The sequence below is a fragment of the Girardinichthys multiradiatus genome, chromosome 5 (genome assembly GCF_021462225.1).
Source record: "Girardinichthys multiradiatus isolate DD_20200921_A chromosome 5, DD_fGirMul_XY1, whole genome shotgun sequence".
In the NCBI taxonomy this organism is placed as follows: domain Eukaryota; kingdom Metazoa; phylum Chordata; class Actinopteri; order Cyprinodontiformes; family Goodeidae; genus Girardinichthys; species Girardinichthys multiradiatus.
In genome coordinates, this window is record NC_061798.1 from 49,102,695 (window position 1) to 49,126,089 (window position 23,395).

Genomic DNA, 23,395 nt, shown 5'->3' on the forward strand with positions numbered 1-23,395 from the left:
ATCGGGCTCTCATGAGTAAAGAGGGTTTGCAATCTAATTTAGAGTTCTATTGCTTATATTAATCTGAAAAGGTAAATGGAAAACAGAGGAGGAATTCAGTCTTAGAAGAAGTATCCTTCAGCTTTCAGCACCAGAACCAATTCAGTAGAACAGGAATTAGGTGACTTACTGGATCAGATGGGGTGTTTACTTTCACTGAACCAACTTGTGTTTCTGCTCAGGTTGTTTTCCCAGCTGCTGATACAGCCGACTGTTCTACAACAACAGACAGCGGTGTTGTCTGCCACGGGTCACTCTACAACAGCAAACGGTACTGGTCTCTGGGACTGAGATATTGGATGTCTAAAGGTTCCCCACTCTGGATTTGCGACTGGTTTGATCCAAAGGAATAAACAGTTTAAAGAAAAATATTAAGTGATGCTGAACACAAGTCAAAAGCATGGATGGAAAAACAAACCCAATCTCGCTGAAATTTTAAACAAAACTAGAAGAAAGTTGCAAACCTGTCAGACCCGACAGGGTGAGCAAACCTGGCTCTAGATGGGTAAGGCATCTTGGTGAGTTCACCGGATCTCTGGACTCAGCTCTTCTCTCACCATTACAGGAGTCATCCAGACGGGCCCATCAACCAATCAAAAGTGGACATAGCGTAAAATGAGAGATATCCCATATCAAACAGTCTAAAAAATTTTTAACTTAGCTCTAAACATGTCAATCTTTTACTGTAGCCAAATTACTGTCTTTGGTATGGGCTGTTTTCATATTTAAAGTTTCAAACATGTTATAATTCTAAAATGAGATTAATCATATAAAAGAACCGTTGCCATATTTTGACTTGATTAGCAGTCTACATCCCCTTAAATATCAGCTGACCCAAAAAGGTTTAGAAACAACATAAATTGGTGTAATACAAAGTCTTCAAAACATAATATAGTTCAAATAAAATTCTAAGTGAGATCTGAGCAGTCGTATGACCAGTTATCCCAAGAATTCATGAAAAAAGTTAACTAAATGCAAACATAGTTTCTGATATGCAAGATTTTATGTACAGATGTATTATAATGGTTTGTTAATGGGTAAGAAATGGAATAAAGAAGGAGAAAACTAGGGGTAAAAATTGGAAGAGGCGCAATAAAGAAAGCAATTGAAGAGATGGGATAGGGATAGAGAGTCTATTCATGTCAATGCTTGTGATATTACAAGAAATAAAAAAATAATGGATGACATAGAGATTCAAAGTATGGGCAAGAAGGACTTTTCTCACAGTACAGCAGAAACGGCAACCATCATATTTATGTAAAAGCAGAAATCTGATTGTGACTCAGTATCTGCAGATAAAAGATGTCAAATTGACTCAGATCAGTAACAAGGACAAATAAATCTTAACTGGGACATCCCTAATTCCATATTTATGTAGACCAGAGAAAATACTATAGGCACATTTCATACATTTTAAGACTATGAAGGACATGTCCTCACATATTGTGGCTGCCCACAATATGTGAGGACACGGGCTGGGTCTTTGACAGGCTGGCCTGAAGTATGGGAGCTCGGCAAGAAACTGTGCTGGCGCCATTCCTGTTAACCCGCAGACTTCTCCATCAACTCCCCTGGCTGCCATCTTTAGAGGTTCTCTAATTATTCTGCCACAGTCTTCCTCATCACATGTGAGGACAACTCAGAGTACAGACAGTGGACACAGGACTTTGCGGATCGGTGCTAGTGGAACCACCTCCTGATCAATGTGGGGAAAACCAAGGAGTTGGTGGTGGATTTCAGGCCCAGACCCTCCACACTGACAGCGGTGAACATCCAGGGAACTGACATGGAGATGGTGGACTGTTTTATTTACCTGGGAGTTCACCTGAACAATAAACTGGACTAGAGTCACATCTCTGATGCTCTTTACAGGAAGAGTCAGAGCAGATTCTACCTGCTAAGAGGATCTTTTGTAAATAGTCTGTTTTTTATGCACAATTATACATTCACATTTTTTCAAAATCAACCAGCACTGTTGCACATTTCTTTTAATCCAGGGGTGTATTCACACCAGGACTGTCCTTTGGTCCACTTGTTTGGTCCCAACCAAAAGTTGACTTTACTTTTTTTTTGTTTGGTGCGGTTCGCTTTCCCATTCTACTTTTTGCGAGTGAATTATAACTTGGAAACAAAACCAAGCGTGTTACATTCGTTTCTCCCATTGGACAGAAGTTAGTAAGGCGTGACAGAGCACAGACCCAGAAATGGAGGAAAACTATTGTAGTAATACTTGCTGCATTTCTGTTCTGCATATTTGTGCAGTTATTACAGCAGCAAAATGAATGTGAATGTCATGAGCAACTCATTCAACACAGGTTTTACAACGTTCTATTTCTTATTTTGAAACAGGGGTGGCGAATACAAGCTGCAAGCCAAAGGATGTGCTCTGCGTGCCCTGACCCACAGCATGATAGCAGCAGCATTACTAAGCAAAAGACACTGGACCAGGTATGACTTTAATGCATTTACTATTCGCAACATTCACTACAGTGGCTCGTTAAGTCCAAAGAGGCGCATGTTTTTTGTAGTTGGGTCGGATCGAGGCTGATTTGTATTCACTCCAGAAGCAAATCACTGCAAAAAGTGAATCTTGGTCCAGTTGTTTGGATTTCTTCTGTCCAAAAACAGAAGAAATCTCTGGAAAAGGGTTTGGTAAGGACGCCTTCTAGACACCTTTCAAGGGACCTGTCCCACTGGGAGAAGGCCTTGACGCAGACCCATTTGTCGTTGGAGAGAACAGAGGTATAGTAAAAAGAAAGTACACCCACTTTTAAATTCTAGGGTATTAGTATATATTTTGTACTTATCTGGTGTTTATTGGATACACTAAATTCTTGAAAAACTGTTTCCATCTGGCATCATCTTTTTTAAGTAGACTGCGGAACCTGTTGTATGTTTTTGTAAAGGCCAAATCATTTATTTGTAAAAACCCTAGACCTGACAGGGGGCGTACTGTCTTTTAACCATGGTTTAGAATCGCCTCAGATGGGTTGGAGGAGGTAGCTAAGTAGAGGAATGTCTGTAGATCTCTGCTCAGGATGTTTCCCCAGCAGTGAGGTTTTGGATAAAAGGTAGAAGATGTTTGGATGTGTGGAACCCTGATGCAAATGTTCTGAACCCAAACATTAACAAGGTAAACAGGGTGCTGGTTTATGCAGCAAAATGGTCCAGCTGATCTTTACTGATGAATCTAAAATTCTGTCTCTCAATTTCGGCTAATTATTCTCAGATGTAAATGTTTGTATGTGTTCTTCCTTTCTGTTTAAAGCAACAGAGTAAATCTCGAGTGGCGAATACACCCTGATGTGATTCTGTTAGTCATTTCATACTGACTTATAAGAAAAAGAAGGAAGGAAAATGGAAACAGAGTCCAGTTCTGATCTCATTCATCCATGTTTTTGCATTCATCTCATCATCCTTTAAAAGACCTGCATGCGTGCAAACATTTTCAAACGGCTTTAAAACACACGTGTCTAAATGATGCATAAAAATACACCACAGCTGGCAAGAACACTTACTGTGATTACGAAGAGAATAGGTTTGCTGAAGCGTGGAGCACGGAAAGAATAGATGAGTAGGACTAATATTGACTTTCCAACAGTTGTTTGCTGAACCATAACGCAGCTGTTGGAAAAACAAATGTATCTCTAAACATCCAGCACTTTGTGTTTATCAGGGAGACCTGTTATCTGCCATCCTAACTTTCTATCCTTTTCTGTCAGTTTGGATGAGAAGGACATATTATATAAGAATATTCCAACAGCTGCTGAACTTTTCATTCTGTATCCTTGAGCTTGAAGAAAAAGACACAGACAAGTTGGACTTAAACATGTGACGAAAAAGGCTGATTTAACGATAAATAAACACTAGGATATCTTCTGTGGTTCAGCCATTTGCCCATGATGATGCAGACTCTTCACAGCATCCAGAAGAACAACAGGGCCCTGTGTTAACACAGAAAGACAGTGCAAATCTCATGCATATTCGGAGCGCACATGGACGGCTGGGGGCATGTTCTGCACATGCTCGGTAGGGGGAGGGGTGATGATGATGTGGGCTGACATGTTGCATGTCGGTGGCGTAGTTACCGTGCTGAGTAATGTGTGACATTTAAGGACTCCCGCTTTTATTCCCATCCTTCCCTTCACGGCTCACGGCATGCACGCAGCGTTCACAATCACACATGCGCTCACTTGTGTGCACGCTCTGATAACAAGGATGCAGCTCCTTTCTGCCCGAGTGGAAAGTCTTCATTTATGAATGCACAGCTGCAGAAAAAGTGAAGTGAGTAGACAGATTATGATGAATGACAAAAATATACTGAGAATTATTACTTTCTGTCCATTTTACTGAAATGTGTGTATAGAAAAATCTGTTTTAGTTATACAAACACAAATCAGATCAAATGACAAAGTATTTAACCTTTTCATGGACACCTACCACTGGAAAAGTAGTGACCTGCATCTACTCTTACCCCTACTTCTGGACAATAATAAATGTCTGTTGAAATATTTCACTTTGAAATGGGAAACTCCTTTATGAATTCCATACAAGAGTCAGAAACAGAAAACACAAACAGGGAAGAAATAGATCCAACCACAGATTCTGGAAAGCAGTGTCATTTTATGCTTGCCATGTTCCTCCTAACTGGATTAAAATCACCCTATGGTCTCCAAGACCTCCACTACTCTTTAAAAGCAGCTAATTTATGGAAAATCTGAACAACTTGATTTCAGTGTGCAGGTAATCATCACACAGCTGCATTCTTAGTACCAACCAAGTAGGTTTTAACTGCCACTTTCCCAGCTATACCATCACAACAGGAATCACACCTTCACAAGAATGTACACTCACCGGCCACTTTATTAGGTACACCTTGCCAGTACCGGGTTGGACCCCCTTTTGCCTTCAGAACTGCCTTAATCCTTCGTAGCATATATTCAACAAGGTACTGGAAACATTCCTCAGAGAGTTTGGTCCATATTGACATGATAGCATCACACAGATGCTGCAGATTTGTTGGCTGCATCCATGATGTGAATCTCCCGTTCCACCACATCCCAAAGGTGCTCTACTGGATTGAGATGTGGTGACTGGAGGTCATTTGAATCCAGTGAACTCATTGTCATGTTCAAGAAACCAGTCTGAGATGATTCGTGCTTTATGACATGACTCGTTATCCTGCTGGAAGTAACCATCATGAGATGGGTACACTGTGGTCATAAAGGGATGGACATGGTCAACAACAATACTCAGGTAGGCTGTGGCATAGACACGATGCTCAATTGGTACTAAGGGGCCCAAAGTGTGCCAAGAAAATATCCCCCACACCATTACACCACCACCAGTATGAACCGTTGATACAAGGCAGGATGGATCCATGCTTTCATGTTGTTGACGCCAAATTCAGACCATCCAATGCGAATGTCGCAGCACAAATCGAGACTCATCAGACCAGGCAACGTTTTTCCAATCTTCTATTGTCCAATTTTGATGGGCCTGTGCAAATTGTAGCCTCAGTTTCCTGTTCTTAGCTGACAGGAGTGGCACCCAGTGTGGTCTTCTGCTGCTGTAGCCCATCTGCCTCAAGGTTTGACGTGTTGTGCGTTCAGAGATGCTCTTCTGCATGCCTTGGTTGTAACGAGTGGTAATTTGAGTTACTGTTGCCTTTCTATCAGCTCGAACCAATCTGGCCAATATCTTCTGACCTCTGGCATCAACAAGGCATTTGCGCCCACAGAACTGCCGCTCACTGGATATTTTCTCTTTTTTGGACCATTCTCTGTAAACCCTGGAGATGGTAGTGCATGAAAATCCCAGTAGATCGGGAGTTTCTAAAATACCTAGACCAGCCCATCTGGCACCAACAACCATGCCACGTTCAAAGTCACTTAAATCCCCTTTCTTTCCCATTCTGATGCTCGGTTTGAACTGCAGCAGATCATCTTGACCATGTCTACATGCCTAAATGCATCTAGTTGCTGCCATGTGATTGGCAGATTAGAAATTTGCGTTGACAAGCAGTTAGACAGGTGTACCTAATAAAGTGGCCGGTGAGTACCACTTATATATATATGTATATATATATATATATATATATATATATTTATATGAATATATATATAAGAGGTTTTCACACCTCCACCATCACTGTCAGCCCAGACTTGGAGGAGTAATCATCATTATTTTCATCAGCATTTTAGCAGCAGGATAGAATGCAGGTGAGGAGGGGTTTCTGCAGATTGCACTGTGCACTGCCGATGCATGCAATCCTGCACAGTAATTTGTCCTTGCACAGCGCTCTGCACACATATCCTACAAATGCAGTCAGGAGGAATGCAAACAAAATCTAAAATCAGTTTTTTCCAATGATTGCTTGAGCTATCTGTATAGAATCTCTTGAGTGTTTTGTTTCTTTGACGAGTCATGCTTTGACTACCGTCAAGTTAAAAATCCTGCATAAACCAAATACAGCGTGAGCTTTTTCCTCCTCCTCGTCCCTCTGTAACACTAAAATTTGAAACCAGGGGTGTTTTTTGACAATATATGTGCATTTTGACTTTGAACAGCGTCCTCAACTCAACCAGCAAATGTGCAGTTTGGAGGTGTATGCGCTATTCTGTAGCTGGGAGCTCTTTTCCACCTGAAGCAGGAACCAGGATTGTATTATTGGCGTGAAGATCACAGATTATTCATTTCAGAAGGTGAGCTTATTTTGGCTGCAGCCTGAGCCATGGCAGGAGACAATGAGCACAGCAGGTAGCCCCTCAAGAATGTTAAATGACTTGGAAGGCTACCAGCCAGATGTGAGTGTGATGAGGTTGTAGTCTTGGCATGAGGTCAGCGTGGCAACTTCCTATTCAGATTCTTTGATAACAAATCCACAACAGTGCATGTGGGCTAGACGTCATGGATAGTCTCCCACTTCTGCTACCAGGGTTCCTCCCAGTAGCAACCAAGATCCTGATATACTGAGACCACAATAACAACCCCTTACAATCTAACTATGGAATTTTGTGTTGGAACTGTCACGCTCATTCGAGGTATGGGGAGCAGACTTCTGGCTAATATTTAATGTCATGGTGTAAGGGACGCCAATGAGAACAAATGTATAACATAAGAATACTTCAGATGTAAACAGTAACATGAACCTACATACATATTGTGTGTCTACTTGCAAGAATATTAATATTTCATTTTTAATTGTTCCGGCTGGAAAATGTTATAATGGACTAGATCCAGCTGAGAGCTGTGTGGTGCATGATTCCTAAAGTTATAACCGAATCTAGCCATATTACACAGGAAGCAGTATTTCACCCGCCCCACCCATTTTGTCAGCATCTGTGTCAGGCCTAACATCACATCAGTATTCATTTCTTAAGATTTATGTGCCGTTAATGTTTGATAGTGCATGTTTATTAGCAGTTTGTATGAGATGGTGGTTAACTTTGATGAAGCTCATTAGTGGCTTCCTGTCTCATAAAGTCCACAGTGATGCTAAAACAGACAAATGCAACATGGTCATTTACCCAAACACAAACTATCCCTGAGGGATAAATTTGTAAAGTTATTTGTGGCTTCATAGATAACAGCAGAGCTTTCCACTTCAGAGAGCATCGGAGCGCATTTTGTTAGAAGTTGTTTCCATAGTTACCGTTTCCTGCATCTATACTGCATTTCTCAACACAACAACAAATCAGTCAGTGCAGCAGAGCTCACGTGGCTGAGTTCGGGCACAACCCCAATCCCTCGGCATAACGGCGGTGAGTCACTAGTAAACCATGGCAACGCAGGCAGAGCAGCCTCCTCTGGAGCTGCAGTTAGATGAACCTGTGTACAAAGCTCACCTCCTTGTGACTCATCTCTGGACAAAGTGACTGCAACAGTCAGATGAGATAAAGGAGAGAGGTGATTTAAACGTGGTTAAGTGATAAGACGCACCAATGAAGGCCGTGAGATACTTTCACTCGCAGTTTGTGAAACATGATGAGTCATCATAGTGCAGGGATATTGCCTCTCCGACTACAAATAAATGCTTTAAAAGAAACTGCAGGTAATGGATTTGGATTTGAGTTAAGACAGAACTTTAGTCGCGAACAGACATTTTTGGTTTTTTATAAAGTTACATATTAATCCCACATTGAAATGATTTCAGCAGGATGCCTGCTCAGCGTTGAAAAGAAAATTCTGACGCATCTGCAGAGTTCTGTTAAGGTACGAAGGGAAGTGCCTCATGGCTGCCACTTACATGGCTCCAACTATCTAAACCGTCCACTACACAAGAAGGGAGATTTTCACTGCAGTGTCACTTTAAACTTTCACTTCCAGGCAGTCAGACTTTCTACATGTTGGAATCAACAGTTCTTCACACTTTCTGAACATCTCTCAGAGTTTCTCTTGGACTTTGGCTGCTTTGCTTCTTTGCAGAGCAGGCTTTGTACCTGAACATGACAGAGTGGAGAACAAACAATGCTACTGTGTCTCCACATACTTCAGCTGATCAACCACAAACATCATTATATGTTATTTAATAATAGGATGAAGGCATATTGTAAGATGGAAAAAAACCTTACAAATAAAAGCTTGAGAAAATGTGACACATATGTATTGAGCCCCACTGAGTCAATACTTATGTAGAACCACCTTTAATTTAGCCTAAAGTCACTGCCAGCTTCACACATCTAGAGACGGAAAGGTTTTCCTATTCTCCCTTGAAAAATAGCTCAGTCAGATTGGACAGAGAGTTAGTAAACACCACATTTCAAGCCTTGCTAAAATTTCACAAAAAAATGTAGGTCTGGACTTTGACTTGGCCATTCTAACACATGTATATGGTTTGTTCTAAACCATTTCATTGTAGCTTTTGGCATGAATGTTTAGGGCCAACTAATATGTGCTCTGCCAACAGATTCTTGCACCTGAGCTGTGGATCTCTGCAGCCCCTCCAGAGTTATCATGGGCCTCTTGGCTGCTTCTCTGATGAATGCTCTCCTTGCCTGATGTGTCACTATTGGTGGACAACCATGCCTTGGTATGTCTGCAGTTGATCCATCCTCTCTCCATGTTCAGATGATGACCAGAGCTCTGTGAGATGTTCAAAGCCTGGGATATTGTGTTACAACCTGACCCTGCTTTAAATTTCTCCACAACTTTCTCTCTGTCTACTGTGTTCCTTGGTTTTCATAATGCTGTTTGCTTCCTAATGTTCTCTACCAATCCTCTGAAGCCAACACAGAACAGCTGGATTTAAACTGAGATTAAACACACACAGGTGAGCTGTGTTTACTAAATTAGCAACTTTTTTAGGTTTTCGGTTGCACTGAATTTGAATTTGTGGTTAGAGGCTAAAAATATAATTGCATGCTGCACTTTTTAGATTTTTTGTAAAAAGAAATAATTTAAAAACTGTATAATTTTTCTTCCTTTCCACAATTAAGCACTGTTTTGTGCTGGTGTATTACAACATAAAACAAATATACTTGTTATTATTTATTATGATGTTAATATAAGATTCAACAACTTCAATTAATCTGCATGTATCGATGTGCAATTTTTGGTTACAATATAATGTCACTCAAGCAAGCAGTAAAGCAGCTGCTTTGGAGGGATTCTACAGTATATTCCCATGTGAGAGACACACAAAACGTCATGTTAGATTAATGTTGTACAACAGCTAAGGAGGGTAAAACAAGCCTAGAACCAGGAGCTGATGTAAAGGAAGTTCCTGACTCTTCTCAGCTAATTGCTGTGATGGATTGGTCCAGTTCCCCTGAGCACTGAGCTCCTGATCCTGCAATAACAAGACAAGATGACTTTGCCAATCTGCACGTTAGGCAGTTATTTAAGAACTTTGCCACCATCAGTGAACTTTGGAGAGCAGCAGCAGCAGCCCACTCAGAGCCAGTGATGTCACCGCAAAATGAATGCACTGATTTCTCAGAGGAAATTGGTCCAGGCGCTCTGTGGGTCAATTTAATATTTGATTAGTAATGGGCTGATGGTGAGACCCCGTCTTTGTTTTAAGATCTGATTAATTTATCAACCACACACTGGTCTCAGACACGTGAGGAAGGGCCGGGAGGATTCCCACGTGAAGCGAGGCGAGCACGCCGACGCACTCTGTGACTCGCTGCAGAAACCTGGCCCAGCAGCTCCCTCACATTAATCAATACTGCTCTAAAACTTTCAGCCAAAAACTGCAGGCGCACCAACACACACCACATTCCTCACAGGGAAGCCCCGATTAAGTCACTGCAGCCCTCTCAGTTTTAATAACGAAGGAGGACAGCCTGCAGGAAAATACCCCAGGAGGGTGCAGTCACATGTAAGGGGGGGGACTTTCACGATGCACAGAGGGCTGCTTAAACACAGGTTGCATGAACAACTAAACATTTAAATGAGATGCAGACATCTGTGAAATTATGTGCTTCTGTATAAAACTCTGCAGTGTGCTAACAAATGCATCTCCTAATGCTGATGGAACTGCAGAATGGCCCACCTTTGTCCTCTTCTGATGAAGAAACATTAAGCTTCTGAGTAATATTTGGCCCCAAGAATGATCAAAATAAACAACTCTTCTTTCGTTTGGAATAAACAAAGGACTGTAGATATCACCTCATAACCAGAAAAAAGGCAACTGCTCTTTTTCCAGCCTGACTGATAAATGACACTGTGATAAAGAGGAGAAGACAATAAACAAGTGTCTGAAATCAACAGAAGCAGCAGGGTTCTCACAATCAAACTCATGATGATGGGTATGAGAGGAGGAAATTAGCAAACAAGCAGCTCTTTCTTCACCTCTTGTTTCCAGCTCTCAATCAGCAGGCAGCAAATTTCAGGCAACAAACAGCTGGAGGCGAAGAGTTCACGTTCTTCCTCATCCGCCGGAATAAAAGCCTACTCACAGGAAATACAGGTCCTTCTCAAAATATTAGCATATTGTGATAAAGTTCATTATTTTCCATAATGTCATGAGGAAAATTTAACATTCATATATTTTAGATTCATTGCACACTAACTGAAATATTTCAGGTCTTTTATTGTCTTAATACGGATGATTTTGGCATACAGCTCATGAAAACCCAAAATTCCTATCTCACAAAATTAGCATATCATTAAAAGGGTCTCTAAACGAGCTATGAACCTAATCATCTGAATCAACGAGTTAACTCTAAACACCTGCAAAAGATTCCTGAGGCCTTTAAAACTCCCAGCCTGGTTCATCACTCAAAACGCCAATCATGGGTAAGACTGCCGACCTGACTGCTGTCCAGAAGGCCACTATTGACACCCTCAAGCAAGAGGGTAAGACACAGAAAGAAATTTCTGAACGAATAGGCTGTTCCCAGAGTGCTGTATCAAGGCACCTCAGTGGGAAGTCTGTGGGAAGGAAAAATGTGGCAGAAAACGCTGCACAACGAGAAGAGGTGACCGGACCCTGAGGAAGATTGTGGAGAAGGGCCGATTCCAGACCTTGGGGGACCTGCGGAAGCAGTGGTCTGAGTCTGGAGTAGAAACATCCAGAGCCACCGTGCACAGGCGTGTGCAGGAAATGGGCTACAGGTGCCGCATTCCCCAGGTCAAGCCACTTTTGAACCAGAAACAGTGGCAGAAGCGCCTGACCTGGGCTACAGAGAAGCAGCACTGGACTGTTGCTCAGTGGTCCAAAGTACTTTTTTCGGATGAAAGCAAATTCTGCAGGTCATTCGGAAATCAAGGTGCCAGAGTCTGGAGGAAGACTGGGGAGAAGGAAATGCAGAAATGCCAGAAGTCCAGTGTCAAGTACCCACAGTCAGTGATGGTCTGGGGTGCCGTGTCAGCTGCTGGTGTTGGTCCACTGTGTTTTATCAAGGGCAGGGTCAATGCAGCTAGCTATCAGGAGATTTTGGAGCACTTCATGCTTCCATCTGCTGAAAAGCTTTATGGAGATGAAGATTTCATTTTTCAGCACGACCTGGCACCTGCTCACAGTGCCAAAACCACTGGTAAATGGTTTACTAACCATGGTATCACTGTGCTCAATTGGCCTGCCAACTCTCCTGACCTGAACCCCATAGAGAATCTGTGGGATATTGTGAAGAGAACGTTGAGAGACTCAAGACCCAACACTCTGGATGAGCTAAAGGCCGCTATCGAAGCATCCTGGGCCTCCATAAGACCTCAGCAGTGCCACAGACTGATTGCCTCCATGCCACGCCGCATTGAAGCAGTCATTTCTGCCAAAGGATTCCCCACCAAGTATTGAGTGCATAACTGTACATGATTATTTGAAGGTTGACGTTTTTTGTATTAAAAACACTTTTCTTTTATTGGTCGGATGAAATATGCTAATTTTGTGAGATAGGAATTTTGGGTTTTCATGAGCTGTATGCCAAAATCATCCGTATTAAGACAATAAAAGACCTGAAATATTTCAGTTAGTGTGCAATGAATCTAAAATATATTAATGTAAAATTTCCATCATGACATTATGGAAAATAATGAACTTTATCACAATATGCTAATATTTTGAGAAGGACCTGTACATATGAAGCATGCTACATGATCAGATTTTGATTAGTTAATCAATGTATTAGTAATAAATTAATATAAGATCGAATAAAGTTGGCCTGGTGTGGAAGATAAAATAAAGAATATTCCAGGATTCTTCTATGTGGATTTTAATTCAGTTAGCGTAAATTTGAGATAATTTAGCTTTGCCTTGTTAAAGTATAATTTGGGTTTACAGGACTACATTTTTACATTTTAACTGTGTGACATTCCATCCCAGAGGCCCCAGAGCCCAGAGAAGCTGCTGCTACCTCTGGATGGGGAGTCAACATGGGGCTTCTTCTTCACAATCTTACGTTTTACAGTGGTGTTTGCGAATATTCAACAATAGTCAGACATTTACAACTTCTCAGCAAAATGGCTGAAATACAATTGATTTTCTTGTTTTGGAGCCATTAAAGAGTTTCTGGCATCATTCTTGATGGATAGTTGACCAACTTTCTTTGCAGAATTGGTAGAACTCAAAGGATTTCGACCAGATGTTTACATATGCAAGACACACAACCTTTTCCCCTTGCTGTGTGTCATTATTTAAAACGTTTTCAAGTTTTAGGTCAATTAGGATTACATAAAATTATTTCTATTTGGTAAATCCCAAAATAATGAGAGCGAGAGACATTTTAAGACAATGTTTTGATTGCTTTCTTAAAGTTCGGAAGGTAAAATCCATTTAGACCTATTCCTTTAAACAAGTCGAGAAAGCCCAGATGAAAGTGTCATGGCTTTAGGGTTAGGGTTAGGGCCTAGTTGGCTTTGTAAGCTCCTGAGGCAACACCTCAAACACACTGCTTTCTTTGTGTCACATTATGGAAAAACCACAACTGTAGCCTCTGCTCTAATTCATCCCAACAGTGTTCAAGAAGGTTGAGGTCTGTGCAGGCCAGTCACATTTCTTCATACCTTCAGCCATGGAAGTGATTGGAACACCAAAATTCATTGATCTGGTGGTGTCACCCAAAAACGTTTGGAAACATAGTTTAAGTATGGGCAGTATGGGAATGTCCAGTTATCAAGTGAGTCAGAGAGGAGATAGGTTTTGTGCTGTGTTTTTGTGTAAAATACACGAATCAACCCCAGAACATAAGACAAAAAAGCCAAATTATAGTTTGCGAATGCTCTCTGGTGCTTAATCTTTGGAGAGATATCCTGTGGTCTGAGGAAACTAAAACTGAATGGTTTCAATGCTTTTAAGTTTGAGAACATCCCATCTGTGAAGAGCAGAGATGGCATCATGGTGTGGGGGTCTTGTTGCAAGATTTGAGCACTTCACAAAATAGATGGCATCGTGAGGATAGGAAATATTGAAGCAACATCTCAAGATATCAGCCAGGAGGTTAAAGTTTGGACACAAATGGGTCTTTCAAAGACACAACAACCATCACCACATCACTAAATTAGTTACAAAGCAGTTAAAGTGTCTGTGACACACATTTCCCACAAATGCAGAAATTGAAAGAACATCTTGATATTGAACAACGTGGGCAGTAACTGACATAATAATAGGATTAAATTCGTGACGATATTTTGTTGCTAAATTTTGCAAGTCCAAAGTCGTCTAAGTGGAAGTCTGGTATTGTGTGAGCGTCAATGATAAATGGTTCAGGTAGAAGCCAAGTTGCATTAAAAACAGTATTAATATGGTGAAACTGTGCTGGTGGTGGCAGCAATACTACGACAGCAGCCGTTAGTCTGCACTACTTTCCTGAAGCGAAGAGGATCAGAGCTGCCTGGATCAGAGCTGGAAAACTGAGAGACAGATGGGCTGGTCCCACCAAGCACAACCAGTTGAGATCGGAGGAGCAAACTGCTTTGAACAACAAACCTCTTAGATCGCCAGAGAATGATGTCAGAGGTCAGATATCTGACAGAAGAAGGATAATGTTGAAGCAGAGTCCATAGCCGCGCTGTTAGAGCAAAGATTGCCAAAGAAACGGTTGTTCTGCTGTTGCTAAACAGATTAAGGCTCAGCAGGTAAGAACACTTCTTTGTTGCAAAAGTACATTTAGATATTGGCAGTTATTGTTCATAATTTTATTATTAATAACAATCCAAAATTATTATTATTAAAATAAGATTAATTACACGAGCATGAGTGTCTCATCAGCTTACTCTGGAGCTGAAGCCCCCTACCCGCAGTTCTTATTTAGTCTTGATATTATTTATTGTCTAGTTTACATCTACGGTGATGGTTCAGATATCTGCAAAACTTTAAAAAATCCAATAATTATAGGCAGACAGGAAGTGGGGAGGAGAGAGGGGGAAGACATACAGCACATTCACTGTGGTTGGGACTTAAACCAAGGACTGAAGCCTCCGTATATGGGTCGCGCTCTACCGCTACGCCACGCGCTGCGCCCAAAAATCTAAATTGAACCCAATTTCAACCTTGACATCTATTATGATTTCATTAAAGTGTCTTCTCTACCCCAAACTGCTCTCTGGTTAAACTTGTAGGCGTACAGAGCAGCAGACAGCTTCAACTAAACAAGGTCATCCTCTTTTTGAAGGCTTAAAGGAAGTTTCTTTGGCATACATTCAGAAACTAAACCCTCTTTCAGTTGTAGGGTTTTGCATATAAAAATGATCTGTTCCTCAACTGGTTCTTACATTATTTAAATTTAATATCAGTTGTACTAAAGAACACAAAGGATTCCACATTTTCACAGTTTATTAAGCAAAGATGAAGCCAAAATGAAAAAAAAAGCTACATGTAGAAAACTAATTAAACCCCTTGCTGCTTCTGTAAAGTTTGGGATGGAAACTAGCAGCCAGGTGATGCTGATCAGGTGCATCAATCCCTCCATCAAGAGTGAGAACCTCTATAAAAACTGAAGTTGTATATTTTTGCTGCTCTGAAGCATACAGGGGTGTGTTAACACAGTGCCAGGGTCAAAACATATCAGCAATGACCGCAGGGAAGGAACTGTTGCTGTCCTTTAAACTGGGAAGGGTTACAAAGCTGTTTCCAACCTGTTTGATATCCATTATTCTGCAGAGAGAAAGGTTATTAAAATTAAGACAACATTAAAACAGCTTCCAGTCTTCGCAGTAGTGGACTTTCCAGGAATGCCACCCCAAGGTCAGACAAGAGATGCTCAGAGAAATAATTAAAACAAAACAGCTATTTCTCAAATTGACCCAAACTGGGGAGTGTTGCAATGGCCCAGTCAAAGTCCAGACCTAAACCTGATTGAGATGCTGCCATGGGCGTTCAACAGGGCTGTCAGAAACAAATCTCTGCTAAGAAGTAATAATTAAACAGTGGAATTGCTTGTTTGTTTCTTTAGAACCAGATAACTTCATTATGTCCTGCACATAAAACCTGAAAGTAAAGTAGAAAGTCAGTAAACATGTTCTTCATAATCTCATAAAATTGGCATGAACTGCTTTTACTTTTCCTGACCTTCAATCCTTTGTTAGTTTTCAATAACATATCCCTCTTAGTTATCAGGTAAAGGATGGCAATTATCTCTAAACAGGTGTTTTACTGTCTCAAGAGGACAGGCCACCAAAGCAGGACACGACCTTTAGGAAATAGAGGTTGTTGAGCAGAAACTACGCTGTCCTCAGGAGGGTAGCAGGGGTTACAGCCCTCGGGTTGGGCTGCTTTAAATTTAGCAGCAAGAGGAGGAAAGGAGTAACTCCTGCGTCATCAGCCAGGGAAAAGAATAAGGTGAACTTTGACTGGAGCTCCAATTATAGATGAAAGCAGGTAACCTTGGGAAAGTGAAAGGAGATTGATGGTGGCCGTTCTGTGTAACAAACGTATGAAAAAATTGCCACTCCCTCTGAGAGGTGACCAAATGCCTCGAGCTGATGAGTTGGTTAATTTAAATATTACTATATTCACAAATGGAGCACCTATTTTGTTATTGAAAAAACATTCAAACAGCTTGAACGTTTTTCCCATTCACAAACAGAAGCTTCAGAGTATGTTATTGGTGTTTTTTTCTAATACAACACAAAGTAGTGCATGACTGTGAAGTGGCAGGAAAAGGATATATGGTTTTCAAACATGGGTCAGGGAGAACGTTGTGGAGAAGTTTAAAGTAGGGTTAGGTTCTAAAACAACATCCCAGGGTTTGAACATCTCACAGAGCTCTATTAAATTCATCATCTGAACATGGAAAGAGGATGGACCAACTGCAGACCTCCCAAAACATGGACGTCTACCTAAACTGACAAGCTGGGTAAGGAGTGCATTAATCAGAGCCCAGAGGTCCATGGTAACTCTGGAGGAATTGCAGAAATCCACAGCTCAGGTGGAATTATCTGTTGACATAAAAACCGGTCCCGCATAAAGCGGAAGATGACAAGTACAAAAAAGAGTATGAAAACTATGAATTGCGCACTCCAAAGTCTTTATGGAAGAGTGGCAAAAAAGGACCATAAAGTTTGCACAAGCCAGTAGAAGGCACAGCATTCAGGGAAGATGGTGTTCTGATCAGATGAGACCAAAGTTGAACTTTTTGTTCTTTTTACAGTGAAACATAGTGGTAGCGGTATCATGCTGTGGGGATGTTTTTCTTCAGCAAGGACAGGAAAGCTGGTCAGATTTGATGGGACGATGGATTTAGGTGAATCTAGGACAATCATGGTTGAAAACCTATTAGAGGCTCTTCATCCAATCTGGATGAAGCAATGAACAGATGGTTAAAAATGCCAGAACTCCAGATGTGTAATCTTGGTAGAGACACACCCCAAAAGACTTGCAGCTGTGACTGCAGTGAAATGAGGTTTTATTAAAGTATTTACACAGGGGTACTGAATTCAAATGAATACCATTTTCAAATTTTGCTTTTGTAAAACCATTTTAAAACAATTTTCCTTCCAGTTGAGAGCTGATCACCTAAAATCCTATAACAACACATTGAGGTTACAATATGAAAAAGTTCAAGTGGTATGAATATATTTTACATGGCACTGTAGAGCCAACATCAGCGTGGAAACATGAGGGAAAGAAGGAAAGATGGTGAGATGATGTCAGTAAAAGACAGAAAAGGTGAGAATAATCCCAAAAATGTGTTGGGAAAGGTGAAAACCACAGAGGCAGAAGGAACGTCACCGACTGCTGCAGTCACGGGAAATCATATGATCGTACAAACTAGGTTATTCCACATTAGGGGGACTGAAGAAAGGAGAAAGGAAGAGGATGATTTGTTTCCCATTTTTGCTTTTCTTATTTTAGACTCCACTCTCTATTCTGGAGCAAATGAAAGTGGAGAACACTTGTGTCCTCTTTCTTTCATACCTGGAGTGGTGCAGTTCTTAGGTTCTTCATCAATCTCCACTTCCTCCTGGCTGCTGTTGTACATCTCCTGCAGAAGCTTTCGTCCTACACGTCTCTCTTCACCCTCAATCGAGGCATCAAAATCTAGAGAGTGGAAAGACATAAAAAAATAAAATTTCACAAAGGAAAGTTTAGAATGGTTTGAGTTTAAAGTTTGAATAATATTTCAAAGAGCCAGAAATGTGAGCAGTCATTAAAGTTTTGTATGCATGTCTTCAGGTGTGACATATTGTGTAATTGCATGATTTTAACCTGTAACTGTCGATTAAAGTGAACCGAAGTGATTTAGGGTAGAGCAGGAGAAGAATTGGGGGCAGTGCATGTATTCGCCTGCAGTTATGAGGGCGTTGCTCTTGTCTGCATAGGTAAAGAAAGAGCTAAGGTAAAAGGAAAATCTCTCAGTTTATCGTCATCAGATGTAAATTATGACAAGTAGATCCCGGATACGAGTAAGTTGGGGAAGCTCGGGGTACAGTTGCTTCTTCTCAACATCAAACGAATTCAGGAGAGAAGGAGGAGGTTTGGGAATCTGATCATGATGCCTCTTCAACGCCTCCCTTTGGAAGTCTTCTGAGCACAGACTACTAGGAGGAAATCCCAAGGTACATCAAGAACCAAACTGGATGGACTATATGTCCATTCTGACCTGGAAATGGCTTAGGATCCCCCATGAGGCGCAGAAGAGTGTCGCTCAGGAGAGGAATGTCTGGGTGTCCTTCTGGGACCTGCTACCTGTGTAACCCAATCTGATAAGACATTTTAATTTTAATTAAATTTTAGCCATTAATGTGAAACACACCCGTAACCATAGGGTTAGGGTTACAGGTTACCACACGGAACATGTCAACAGCACCCAGTGTGACAGATCACAGGACTTCAGCCATTATTACCTTACTCAGAAGTGGCAACACATCAAATGAAGCGGAGGGTGATAATAACTGTACTTTTTCTTTGACATAGAAAATACTCCAGTACTTCTGGGCTATTGTTTGTTGCTTATCTGGCTTCTCGTGCTGAGCCAGGTTCTGGTTCTGTTTGAGATTTCTTCTCAGTAAAAGGGAGTCATTCCTTTCCACTGTTCCCACTTTTTCAAGATGAGGAGCTGCTGTGAAGGTAAGGACTTGATGTAATCAATGTCCACTATCACCACATGATTGCTTCTAGAGAGTGATTGCTGCAAAGTTAATGCAAAAAACTGTCCACTATTGCCAGCTGCTTGCACAAAAGGGGTTGTTGCAAAGTCAATGACTTGACGCAACCAACCATCTACTGCCAACACATGCTTGCTCAGTATGAGGGATTGCTGCATACTTAACTAGGTTTCTAGGTATTATTGTTGATTCAGCAATATCATTTGAGCATCAAACCAAACAGTAAATGGAAAACAGTTTCTTCTATCTCCTAAATTGAAACCTATTGTGCCAAAAATTTAATTGGAGGTGATTTTTTATATATATATCCTCAAGTTTTAACAGGTTTGGAGCACAAACGGGCTCATATCAAGTCTCCTTTAGCCTCCCTTCACTGGTTACCAGTAAATGTTAGATCACATTTCAAAATCCTGACCCAAACTTTCTAACTGAATTTGAATTTGTCTCTATGATAGCACTTGACAATACATTTCTGTGCATAATTTGGATCTTTTTATCTTGTTAAGTGCCTTAAAATTTGTTGTGAATTGGTACTAAATAAATAAACTGAACTAAACTGAATTGAAGGATTGTCGGTGATGAAACATCGACAGACAGGCAACGGCCAAACTCTGTGGATTCTGATCGTAATTATGCACTGCTAAATTCACCTAGAACGGCCAACCAAACAGATTGAAACCGGCAATCCCAAGAAAGCAACACAGTGAAGAAATCAACATATTTCTCGCTACAGAGTGGACGTTGAGAGGGTAGATGAAGGTTTTATTCATTCTGGATCAACTCCTTCATTCCCATTATTTCTGTGGGGGTGTTTAAAACCTGTCTGTCTCATATGCTCAGACCTTAAAGCAATCAGTCTGAAGTGTCAATCATCATCATTAATTTTGAGGTATAATATACACATAATTCTGAAATGAGACCCAGTACAGTAAATTATCCAAGAGTCCAGTTTGACAGATTGACCAGAACCATGAAACTGTCACACTGGTAATATTTTCTGTTTGCCTTCATCAGTCTTTTACATTGTTGTGGATGAATCTTCAGTTTATTGAAGTTGGCAGACGTTTGTCTCAGCTACATTAAGAGTTAAACATAGTGTTTTAAAGACCTGTTGTATCAAATAGGTTTTCATATTTTTATGAAATGTAGAAAATGTGCCAAATTACGTTTGGGGTATCAGCCACACCTAACCCTAACCCTAAGCCTCCAAAAAGCTGCCTGATCCATCCAACAAACTTTGTCTTCTGTTCTGGACCCAATTCTGCCTCCCCCTCATTCATCCATGTTTACTTAATCCATATCTTCTTATCCCTGTTTTGCAAACCATCTTATCTCACTCTTTACAAGTCACCTTTTATCCAACTCATTATCCTAACCCCTTTGTTTGAGAACTTCTTTGCTCTGTTTAATATAATTTTAATAACTTAAGATAATTCTGGATACATGCAGCCGAAATGAGCTTTCTCAGAAGGCTAGCTGGACTCAGGCTTAGATATGGGATGAGGAGCTCTGTCATCCCAAGGGTTGCACGAAGTAGAGCCGCTACTTCTTCGCATCAAAAGGAATCGGTTTAGATGGTTCTAGGCATGTGATCCAGATGCCTCCTGGGGACCTCCATTTGAAATTTGTTCGGACATGTCCCACTGGGAGGAGACCCCAGGGAACCACGTACTTGGTGGAGGGACAATAGATCTAATCTTGCAGAGGAACGCCTTGGGATCCCCTAGAATGTGTTGGAAGATGTCACCGGGTAGAGGAATGTCTGGGTCTCCCTCCTGGACCTGTGGCTTTCAAATTTGATCTTGCATAAGCAGAAAACTTTGGATGAATGGATGGATGGATGGATGGATGGGATGGATGGATGGATGGATGGATGGATCACAAGTGCTTGATGGAAGTTGTTGCTACCAACGGAGGCACAACCAGCTATTGTCTATTGTACATTTTCCTCCCAAGGTACCAGACGTTCTGGTAATATTTTAAAGTGGTCCTGATCCGTAACTCTCCAACTTTGTGGAGATCTTTGAGAGTATTTCTTGGGTTTGTCCCTGCATTTTAAAAACTGTTGTCTCCTTTTAAAGACAATCTGGTTGATTGGTTGGAAAATATGACAGATGCCTTGAGGCTTCTGACAGGCTGTATGTATCAGTCTGGAAAGTGAATGGCTAGTACTCACAGATGTGTCAATTTTGGGTTTATCTGACCTGCTAATTCACTCACTGAAAGGGGAATTTCATGATTTTCCAAAACAAAATCCTCTCGGGAGGGAGTGGAGCAACAGTGCAGACCACAGAGTGGGGCTCCCACTGTGGCTACATCTGCACATTCTTCCAGAAAGCAGCAGCTCCACAGAATTCATTTCATCCTTCACAGAGCCCGGCAGGAGCATGCTGCCCTTTTCCACCCTGCCAACCATGAGCCCGACCCAAAAAATGGAATTAAAAACTTCTTCAATAGACTTCAGGGGATGTCTGAACTTCTCACCTACCCTTACCTCCACCGCAGCAAACACAGCCGAGGCAGTTAGGGTTGCATGCCACAGCTTAACTGCTCCTCCCTCCTATCTTCCCGACCTTCTGCACGAAGCGATGAAGAGGAGTGGGAATGATAAAATGCCTCGGTGAGGAGGCCTCGAATGCTCCGCTCCCTCATAACTTTATTATGTGCATCATAAATATTTAACTCATATTCCTATAAGCTAGTTAACAAACCACACCAAGTTCTGTTGGAAATGCACCGTCCCTGATGTTTGTCTCCTGCATGTTTACAGTCACAGCCAGAAGACTTGTCAATGTGAAAAAAATGGGTACTTTGTGATGTTTTTGTGTTTCTCTGTTGTACTGAACAACAATTTAAACATTTCTCAGATTTCAAATGCATTTATTAGCAAATATATCAAATTTATGAGAGGAGTCAATATTACTAGCATCAGTCCTTCTTCATAACTTGTACAGCTCTCTCTGGATATCAACTCCTGGACCAAATACTGACTGATAGTGAATCATTCTCATGATCCTCTGTTTTCTCCACATGCTTTCTGAGTTCAGGCCACAACTTCTCAGTGGGGGTGAGCAGAGATGGACCAATTAATTGGCCAGAGATTGAAATCGGCCAGTTTTTCCTTGATCGGCTCCGATTGGGGAGCGACAAGTCAAATACTAAATTAAAATCTTAGTATTATTTTTCATTAAACGCATCAAAACTAAAAACTTAAATTGACAAAGAGGTTGCACTTTGATCAGAAAGGTTTAGAACATATGGTTTGATGCTTAAACAGGGAAAATTGTGTAATTCCTTTATTTTCTGTTGAATTTAAAACTGATACCTCTTCTATGAGTCTGAATCATTCAAAATCATAATCAGCAGTTCTGATTTCAATGAAAACCATGAGTCGTGCATCGCTAGGGTTAAGATATGGGGAGTTTCACACATCCAAAACCTCAGTGTTCTGATATTGGGGCCATCTAATATTTGGGCCATTATCAAATTATCAAATTTTGGGTTATCAAATTTACCTTGTGACATAGTGCTCTATCATCATGAAAAAAACACAGATAAACATGAAATTTTTCCTGGAGTGTTGGGTGACGCTTAATGAGAAGCAACCAAACACATTTATTATATCAGAATACGTCCTTGTAGACACCACAGAGGTCTAATCGTTTCCTCTCCAGATCTCTCAAACATTCAGAATTAGGATTCATCAGAGAAAATAACTTTACACCTTCGCCGATCTTCGTCCTTCCTACTGAATTTCAGTCTGTCTTTGACGTTTTCTTCGGAGAGAAGTGGCCACTTTGTTGCCCTTCTTGTCCAAAAGTCTTCACCTCACTGTGCACGCAGATGCACACATACCTACATGCTGCTAATGTTGAGCAAGCTCTGCACTGGTGGCAACATGATTCTCCAAAAGTTGTCCAAAACTCTGACAACCCAGAGTTCAGACCAGGAAGCCGGGTCGTAGTTTAACAATCCTCTCTGCAGCTTCTGTACTGCTACCCACCCATTACCCTATTAAGACAGTGTCTCACCAACGACCAAAACTGAATAGATTAAAAAATAATCTAAAAGGAGGAAATCATGAAAATCTCATAAAAATAAACACAACTCAGACCGAAAAGAAAAATAAAACAATTAAATGTGGCTTACTGAACATAAGATCTCTCTCTTCAAAGACATTGCTAGTTAGTGACCAGATTTGTGACAATCAGATTGATTTATTTTGCCTCACAGAAACCTGGCTGCAGCAAGAAGATTATGTTACTATAAATGAGTCAACTCCTACTAATTATTTAAATTATCACATTCCTCAAAATACTGGGCGAGGAGGAGGAGTGGCAACCATCTTTCAGTCCGATTTATTGAT

At 41.0% G+C, this 23,395-nt stretch overlaps 1 protein-coding gene across 1 annotated transcript in view; it reads right to left on the reverse strand.

Annotated features, from left to right (window-relative positions):
* The window catches only part of slc24a3 (solute carrier family 24 member 3), a 67,985-nt gene that overhangs the window by 38,814 nt on the left and 5,776 nt on the right, over positions 1-23,395 (reverse strand). Inside the window, exon 2 of the mRNA XM_047366949.1 lies at positions 17,840-17,962. Within this exon, the coding sequence (XP_047222905.1) occupies positions 17,840-17,962 (123 nt within the window). The remainder of the gene's footprint in view (positions 1-17,839; positions 17,963-23,395) is intronic.